The sequence below is a fragment of the Otolemur garnettii genome, unplaced genomic scaffold (genome assembly GCF_000181295.1).
Source record: "Otolemur garnettii isolate 467f Iridium unplaced genomic scaffold, OtoGar3 scaffold00003, whole genome shotgun sequence".
Classification (NCBI taxonomy): Eukaryota; Metazoa; Chordata; class Mammalia; order Primates; family Galagidae; genus Otolemur; species Otolemur garnettii.
The window spans coordinates 40,041,771-40,051,292 of record NW_003852398.1 but is presented as its reverse complement, the minus strand read 5'-3'; the positions used below and the strand labels follow the sequence as shown (position 1 = coordinate 40,051,292).

Sequence of the window (9,522 nt, the reverse complement as noted above, 5' to 3'; positions counted from 1 at the left end):
TGGTGATTGCATTTAATCTGTAGATTGCTTTGGGAAATACAGACATTTTCACAATGTTGATTCTTCTCAGCCGCGAGCATGGTATATTCTTCCATTTGTTAATATCTTCTTCTATTTTCTTTTCTTAGGGTTTTGTAATTTTTTTCATAGAGGTCCTTCACCTCTTTTGCATAGTCCTAGGTATTTCGTTGTCTTTGAAGCGACTGTGAAGCGAATTATGTCCTTGATTAGCTTCTCCTTTTGGCTGTTATTGGCGTATACAAAGACTACTGATTTGTGGACATTGATTTTATATCCTGAGATATTACTGTATTTTTGATCACTTTCAGGAGTCTTGTGGTTGAGTCTTTGGGGTTTTCTAAGTATAAGGTTGTATCATCAGCAAAGAGGGAGAGTTTGACTTCCCCTGCCCCCATTTGGATGCTCTTTATTACCTTCTCTTGCCTGATCATATTGGCCAGAATTCCAGCACTGTGTTGAATAGCAGTGGTGATAGAGGACAACCTCGTCTTGTTCCAGTTCTAAGTGGAAAAGCTTTCAGTTTTACTCCATTCAGTATAATATTAGCTGTGGGTTTGTCATAGATGGCTTCAATCAATTTAAAGAGTGTGCCACCTATTCCTATATTCTTCAGAGTTCTAATTAGAAAAGGATGTTGAATTTTATCGAATGCTTTTCTGCATCTATTGAGAGGATCATATGGTCTTTGTTTTTGCTTCTGTTGATATGGCCAGTTATGTTTATGGACTTGATATGACAAAGCAGCCTTATATCCCTGGGATGAAATCTACTTGATCATGATGTATGATTTTTTTAATGAGAAGCTGTAATTTCTTGGCTAGGATTTTTTTGAGAATTTTTGCATCCATATTCATTAGTGAAATGGATCTGAAGTTCTCCTTTTTAGTTGGTTCTTTTCCTGGTTTTGGTATCAGGATGATGTTTGCTTCATAGAACGTGTTGGGGAAGATTTCTTCCTTCTCAATTTTTAGGTATAGTTTCTGTAGAATGGGTATAACCTCTTCTTTGAAGGTTGGATAAAATTCTGGTGTGAAGCCATTTGTACCAGGGCATTTTTTTGTTGATATTTGTGTTCATTTTCATCTTGCCACATCTAACAAACTCATCTGGCCTTTGAATCTTTATTCTGTTATCTGCCTGTTTACATATTATTTCTTTTGCGACAGTTGACAACTTGAAACTTTTTAAAGTAACATTTGTGTATTCATTTAACCAATCTAATGGAACACTGTGATGATGTGGAAGATAGTTGCTTCCATTTCTGTTCCTGGGTTGGTGTTGGATGTTCAGTCTTTCATCTGATGTCTTTGATAATTTTGCTCTCAAGAATTCTTTTTTTTTTTTTTTTTTTTGAGACAGAGCCTCAAGCTATCCCCCTGGGTAAAGTGCCATGGCATCCCGCTCACAGCAACCTCCAACTCCTGGGCTCAAGCGAGTCTCCTGCCTCTGCCTCCCAAGTAGCTGGGACCACAGGCGCCCGCCACAACACCTGGCCATTTTTTGGTTGCAGCCATCATTGTTGTTTGGCGGGCCCGGGCTGGGGATTTGAACCCGCCACCTTAGGTGTATGTGGCTGGCGCCTTAGCCGCTTGAGCCACAGGCGCCGAGCTGCTCTCCAGAATTCTATGGGAGATTTCTTAGGTACTTTTAGAGAATACTATTCACGTGATCACCTGATCTACCAAATGAAAAAACATATCACAGGAGGAATATGGATTAAATGGTTAGGGAAGCCACTAAGTGATCTTTGAGTTATCAATAATTCGTTGCTAAATGCAAATAAACCTGTTTCCAATTGTGCTCAAGGTCAGGGCCAACTTGCTTATTTCTCCTTTTTTGGAAGTACAGTTTGTCACTTAATGATGTCCTGTATTCTGGTTTTGTCCTCTACTGGTCCTCAAAGTTCCACATAATGACTCTGCAGCAATCAAGTTCCTTCAGCAACTGGAAAGTAATTAATTAGATCCTGAAAACTTTCATGAACCGATTGAAATAGGTTACTTGTGCACCATCTTCTTATCAGTATTAGGTAGCAAGTCCCTGCTTATAGCCTTACCAGATTATATCAGTATCCTGGAGCACAGGGGTGTCCAACCTACAGCCCCCTGGGCTGTATGCTGATTTTGTAAGGATTTTTTTTTGCTTATCTGTAATGTTGGATATCATGAAAAGTATGCACAGACCTTTTTTTGTTGCTAATCAGCTTTTGTTAGTGTTTGTGTATTTAATGTGTGGCCCAAGATAACTCTTCCATTATGGGACAGAGGAAAAAAAAGGTTGGACACCCCAGCTCTTGCATAAAGAATGGCCAACAGTGTAACTCAGTAGAAAAGTTTTTGCAGTAAATAGAATTGTGTTTGTCTGGTTGAGGGAATACAAGTCACTGGACTCGTCTGCCTTGTTTCTGCTGTTCCTCTTAACTCCAGTGTCCCTTTCACCCCACTTCAGGAATTTAAAGGAGGGAGAGCCAGCCTTGACATTATCTGAAAACAGTGGCTTGGCTTTCAGTGAAACAGCATGTGGCAGTGGGACAATCAAACTGTGAATATTGAGCCCGAATACATTTTCTCTGTCTGTCCTTCCCAGTTTTCCTTTGAGAGGGGTGGGGGGTGAGATTCAAAGAGAAATAGAGAACTAGCAGATGCTACCCAGTAAAGATTTATGAGAAAATTTTTACAATGTTTTATTTACCTCCTCTATGTAGTTGAGTTTGGTTTTTACAAAGTAGGAGAAGATATTTACTTATTTATTTTTACTTTAAAACATTTATTCATGATGCCAAGGTCATGATTTTTTAATCCTGGTATAGACCTCTTATTATTTTCTTCTGTGTCCTTAGACTTTGGTCCTAACTGTTCCTGAAATTTGTCAAACCCCAGGGAGATATGAATGAATCAATGTCGATTCTGTCTATACAAATGAAATTTTTTAAGATTCAGAAGCATATGTCCTATTAACAGCAGACTAGTCAAACCATATTCATATAAGAATGATAAAAGAAAAGTTATCGGCCTGCCTATTTAGTTATTACACTTTAATGATATAAACTGGAACACAAAGGTTTACACAGCCTGTAAACAATTGTAGTCGGGAACTACCTTAAATCTTTTGTATTATCTCTGTATACCTGTTAAGTAAAATGAATTTTCAGAGTCCTTTGACTGTTTGATTTATGAATTAAGCCTTGATAGAGCTTCAAGTATAATTTCTGGCAAGTGTTGAAGTATTTCCACTGACCAGGTTAGTTTTTTTATGAACAAAAAATAATTCTGGAATCAATTATATCGTAACAAAATCCTTATATCCTAAGCATAAAATTATTGGATGTTTATTAATATATTCTGATGAACATGTTCTTGTGGTATTTTGCCAAGATAGGAAGTGAAATCAAATGGATGTCGGTGAGTACCCCACGGCAGCAGTTACTTCACTGCGTTGGTTCCGAGTGACTTATAACTTGGAAGCCATCCTTAGGTAAGAAAGGCTTGAAAAAGAAATGATCGTTTTTTTAAATGATCACATATGTTTAGGCCAGAATGTTTATATCAATATTTTCTAGCTAATAAAGATCAATTTGTCTTACATTCTAAAATATATATTATAATGCACGTAGCCGTGAAATTATTTTATATGAAGCTTATGCTTTGTGGGTGAGTTTTAGGCTCTGAAAATGGATGTAAACAAGGAAAAAAATTTAAAGTGTTCTTTTTCATAAATTATGGGCATTAATATCCTATTTGTATTGATTCTTCTTCTCAGTGAGTTGGCAAATGCAATAATTTTACTAAGTAATTTTAAGTATCAATTTATGTTATATACAATGATATTTAATATATAGAACAATCACTTTGTTTAGAACTGTAAGGCAGTTCTCTAACCCAGGATTTGGATGAAGTCTTTATTTTATGTTTGGCTTCACTGCTTTTATAGCAAAGGATTATATCAGGGCTAATTTATTTTGCAATAATTCAGTGAAATGTTAACTATCTGTTCTGTAGTTTTCCAAGTGAAACAATTAGAAACAAAATTGAGATACAGCTTTGGAACTGTTTCTCCTTTCCATTTCAGTTTTCCAAACCCTAAAGATGACTTTTTATTTGTTCAGTTACTTTATAGGTCAGACCTGCTTCTGGGATCCAACTCTATGTTGTGGTTAAGAAATGTTTCACCTCATACAGAGTGAATCACAAAACAGAAATATTTACATATTAAAAAATAATTACATTTGAAGGTATGTTTCAGTTATGACACTGAATCTTCCTTGTGTATATGGCTAATATTGAAAGGTGAAAGGAGGGTTAAATAGTTAATGAAAGGTAAACTTCAGAACCACTGTTACCATTATTTTCTCTTTCAAATAATTGTATACTTAAAATGCTTTGGATTCTTAAATAAAATAGATCTGCAAAATGACCATGTATATTTGAATATACCTGGACTTCAAACTTCTTATGTCCTGAGCTGGCTGATACCTGGCGATTTATTATTTCTTTTTGGAGGGGAAGAATGCTCATTCCTTTGCTGTTTTACTTTAACTGGAGAGGATCAGGGGTGTTACACAAAGACTTTGTCCCTGCCATGTCTAGCCTCTCTAGAGTTTCTGTATCCAGGCTGTCACCTGAAAGTTGCTGCAGATCATTTGAGTTTTTGTGCTTTGGACTTGAGTAATGGATAGTAAGAGAACTGCATTGGACAATTTAATATAGCAACAGACTGGAACACTTGCTGTCAGTTGGCATTTAAAGTACTTCATTCCTCGCAGTAACCTTACGAGATAGGTACTGCTTTTATCCCTGCTTTACAGAGGAGGGAAGTTAATTTGCTCTAACAAGATCGTATGTGTACAGTTAGTAAGTGACAGAGCTGAGCTAAAATTCACACCTGTGCTTTTTATTGTGCTTTACTGTCTCCCAGACCTCCCAGGAGCTCTTAGCACAGTTAAAAAATGATGCTTTCTGCTTTGTAGGCAATAGAAACATACAGTAATTGACTAGGGATAATCCTGGGACATACACTGCTTCCTCAGACATTTCCTCTTGCAAGCCCCCCCAGCTGCCTCTTCCACACACAGATTCAGTCAAATGCCAATTTATTTTTCTTCCATCAAGACTTGGCCCACATTAGGTGAACATTTATCACTGTGTTTCACCCTTTGACCACAGCTCCTTGAGAACAGGTCTGTACTTATTACCTCTGAGTCCCCAGCACAAAGCAGCACCTATCAGTGCGAGAAAGTGGAAGATGACTACTAGGATTGTGTTAATTGCTTTTCACTTTCAAACGTTATTTTCTGTAGTTAGAGTCTGAAAAAATGATCAAAAACTTAACATTTTTTAATGTTTACAGAATGAAGAGGAACAATTTGCCTGTTGCAAATAAAATTGTCCCGTCTTCACCAACAGCAAAACAGCCCAAACTTGAGTTCTACTCTTCTTTCAACCAGACTCATGAGTACACTGTTCTTGACTGGGGCAGTTTGCCTCTTCATGTGCTATTACAGATTTTTCAGTATCTTCCTTTAATAGACCGGGCCCGTGCGTCTTCTGTGTGTAGGAGATGGAATGAAGTGTTTCATATTCCTGACCTGTGGAGAAAGTTTGAATTCGAGCTGAACCAGTCAGCTACTTCATATTTTAAATCTACTCATCCTGATCTCATTCAGCAAATTATTAAAAAGCATGCTGCCCATCTCCAGTATGTCAGCTTTAAGGTAAGAAGAGTAAGCATTACATAAAAACAATGACTTATGTTAACAACATATTTGGATGTCTCAGTCCTTAATTTGAGGCAGTCAGTGCATTTTGCAGAATTTGTGTCATTTTCCTGTTTGTCTGTAATTATTTGTGTAGATAGAGATACAGAATTTGATCTGGAATTAAAAAACTTAAAATTCAGTTTCCCTCCTTTGTATGCCGTTATGAAAGTTCAGGTAATTGTAAAAGACTTGAAGCTCTGAAGTGGTTGGAAAGTTACTTTGTCATCATTTGTTTTCACGTTATAGTCTGGGGTACTTGGTATAAAGAAAAAATACTTATTTCTATTATTGCTTGAAGGTATATATAAAACTTTGTAATTGATTTCTACTAAATAATTATATTGCCAGTAACTTTAGATAAATTATTTAAGATTAAAAATTCTCTTTATAGGTTGATAGTAGTACAGAGTCTGCAGAAGCTGCCTGTGATATACTTTCTCAGCTGGTAAATTGTTCTATCCACACCTTGGGCTTGATTTCAACAGCGAAGCCAAGTTTTATGAATGTGTCAAAGGTAAGGATACCATGCTTTCTTGCGAGCTATACTAAAATCCTAAATATTGCCAAAGTAAGCAGAAACTATTCTTTTCTTACCCATAGTGAAAGTATTATTTAAAGCAGTTTTCTGTTACCTAGTGCTTACTTTTGCAAAAATAGTTTATGCACATTTTCATTGTTTAGTTTCTTTTGCAATTTTGGCAATTGTTCCTACAGTCGGTGTCATTAATATAAAATTTAGATTTTTTTGCTTACTATTTTCAAGTGTTAGTTTATGTAGTTACTTTGAATATAGATTCTGTAGAGGCAATAATGGATGTTTCCCTGTAAGTCTGTATTGTCTCCATTGAAGGCAGAACAGTATAACATTTAACTGAATGAACTATACTAGTTAGAATGATGTTTGAGTTTATGTTGCAGAAACTCCAAAACAACAGTGGGTTAAAAAGCATGATTGAAGTTTATTTCTCTTACATTAAAGAAACCCATAGGGGAGACAGTCCATAGCCAGTAGGAAGTTGTTGGGAACCTAGACTCCTTCCTGCCACTCTACTCTTTTCAAGGTGTTTTCTTCATTTTCATCATCTAAGGTGGCTCTTGGATAAAAGAAACAGAGCTAGAATGATATGCTTCTCCTTTTTAAGGACCCTGCCCATAAATACCATAGAATGTTTCTCTTTATAGCTCAGCCTGTGGCCATACCAGATTTCAGGGAGCTTGGGAAATCTTTTACCCAGGTGGCATTGTGCCCAGTTAAAAATTGGGATTGGATTACCAAAGAAGAAAGGGTGAATGGCTATTAGGAAGCAAATAGCAGTTTCTGCCACAGAGACTAGTAACTGTTTTTTCTTCATTTAGGCCTCAACTTGAATGCCATGTCCTCAGAGAGGCCTGCATTAACCACTTTTGCTACACTTCTTCCTGCAGTTACTCTGTGTTACATTATCTTATCTTCTTTGCATCATTTATTGACCCTTGAAGCTATCTCCCATACTTATTTAACATATTTTTTCTCTCCCCCTCAACACTAAAACATAAGCTCATTGAAGGTATAGAGTCTGTCCATTTTATTTACTATTATAAACCCAGAATTAGAATAGTGCCTGATGTATATGACAAGCACTCAATCACAGTTATTTGTAAAACTGGTTAATGGAAACTTTCCTATAGAAGAAGATAAAGGAATTGCAGCACCATCTCTCTCATAAACTGGGTCATGCTCTCTTTCAGCCAGCATTTTTGCTAGCCTGTTTATCTTTTAAAGAGATATGTTGGAAAAAAATGGGTCACTTGAGGATTAGAGTAACATAAGTAATCAGATGAAAACTTACTACTTTCTTTTTTTTTTTTTTTTTTTTAGGTAGAATCTCACTCTGTCACCCAGCTAGAGTGCTATGGTGTCTTCATAGCTCACAGCAACCTCAAACTCCTAGGCTCAAGCAGTCCTCCTGCCTCAGCTTCCCAAGTAGCTGAGATTACAGGCGCCTGCTACCACACCTGGCTAATTTTTCTGTTTTTAATAGAGACAGGGTCTTGTGCTTGCTCAGGCTGCTTGCAGACTCCTGACCTTGGCCTCCCAGAGTGCTAAGATTACAGGCATGAGCCACTACAATGGGCCTGAAAACATTACTGCTAAAGAGTTATTGCCTTATTTGTGAACTATAGAATTAGACTAGCCAGAAATTCTTAGATTCTAAAAATTATCTGTAATGCTGCACATCCGTTTCCAGGGCCAGCTTCTCCGGTGGCTCATGTAACCAGGAATTAGCAAGGTTCATTGCAACCTCTGCCTCTACAGTTTAAAATGAGCTCTCTGTCTTCTGACAAGATTTGCGGATCTCTCTGAGACTCAATTTTTTCATTTTTAAACTAAGGAAAAATAAGATAAAGTATAGTATTTTGCTAATCATAAAAAGTGCTAAAAATATGTTGCTATTATGAAATATGTTTAAATTTGTCCTTCAGGACTAACATAGTCAATTGAGAATTAATTAAAGGGAAAATAAACCTTGGTTTTATATTTCTCTGATCAATATGGCTCCATAAAATTTAGTTAAAAGGTCTATCCTGCTACCATTTGAAAGTTTGTAAAAACCGGTTTACAATTAGTCTATATCAATGAATTTTCTTATTAGTTAATTAATATTTGTAATCAATTGGGTCATTCTCATAGGGACAATAGAAGCTTTGGTAGAATCCAAATTGATTTTGAAAAAGGAACAGGGATCATGCAATGCATAAATTTGGTTTCCAGACTTTCTGTCCTTGCCAAAAAATACTGGATCTGAAAACTCGTGAAATCCTACTCCTTCTAAGGAGCTTTAGTTTGTCAGTCTCCAAGGCATATAAAGATTTGCATTCACTTTGGATCATTTGTTAGGAAAAGCATGCCATTGGGACATCTTTCTATTCACTTATTCATTCAACAAATGTTTACTTACTACCCACTGTATCCCAGATACTATTTTAGGTATTGGAAATATAAGAGTAAATAAACAAATAAAAATTTTGTGTCTTCTAGGGAAAGGATTGAAAGGTCCAGATAGTAAATATTTGAGGCTTTGGGAGCCATATAGTCCTACGGTAGTTAAGCAGTCCTCCTGCCTTAGCCTGTAACAAATCATTACTGTAATTTTTTTCAAAAGAAGTCAGTTCACAAGCTATATATAGATTAAATGGTTTCTCATGAGAATTTTACACATACTTTTTTTCTTATTGCCATTCAAGACTCATTTTGCAGCCATTCAACTCCAGCATGGCAGTGTAGACTCAGAGAGAGAATATATAAACAGGGGGGCGTGGCTGTGCTCCTGTCAAATTTTATTTATGGACACTGCAATTTGAGTTTCATGTTACTTTCACTTGTCACAAAATGTTATTTAATTTTTTCCCCAACCATTTAAAAATGTACAGCCACGGGGAGGGAAGATGTGAATGGGTATGCCCCCAGTAATGGGCACAATGTTAGGTGTATGGCACACCTCTGAGGGGTGGAACATAATTATAAGAGGAACTCTACCTAACAAATGCAAACATTGTAACCTAATTCTTTGTATCCTCAAATTAACCTGAAACAATGAAAAAAGCTATAGCTCAACCAGCTAAGGCGCCAGCCACGTACACCTAAGGTGGTGGGTTCGAATCCCCAGCTCGGACCCGCCAAACAACAATGACGGCTGCAACCAAAAAATAGCCGGGCGTTGTGGCGGGCGCCTGTGGTCCCAGCTACTTGGGAGGCGGAGGCAGGA

General features: G+C 36.9%; 1 protein-coding gene across 2 annotated transcripts in view; it reads left to right on the top strand.

The window, feature by feature from the left end:
* Positions 1–2,263: 2,263 nt before the first annotated feature.
* Positions 2,264–9,522, top strand: part of FBXL21 (F-box and leucine rich repeat protein 21) — an 11,857-nt gene continuing 4,598 nt past the window's right edge. The window contains exons 1-4 of one of the 2 annotated variants that reach the window (XM_023516088.1): positions 2,264–3,495; positions 4,127–4,252; positions 5,368–5,731; positions 6,168–6,290. In XM_023516088.1, coding sequence (XP_023371856.1) covers positions 5,369–5,731; positions 6,168–6,290 — 486 coding nt within the window. In that variant the 5' untranslated portion in view covers positions 2,264–3,495; positions 4,127–4,252; position 5,368. Of the gene's footprint in view, positions 3,496–4,126; positions 4,253–4,382; positions 5,732–6,167; positions 6,291–9,522 lie in introns of those variants that run through there. The other variant, XM_003782172.3, reaches the window with a different exon arrangement.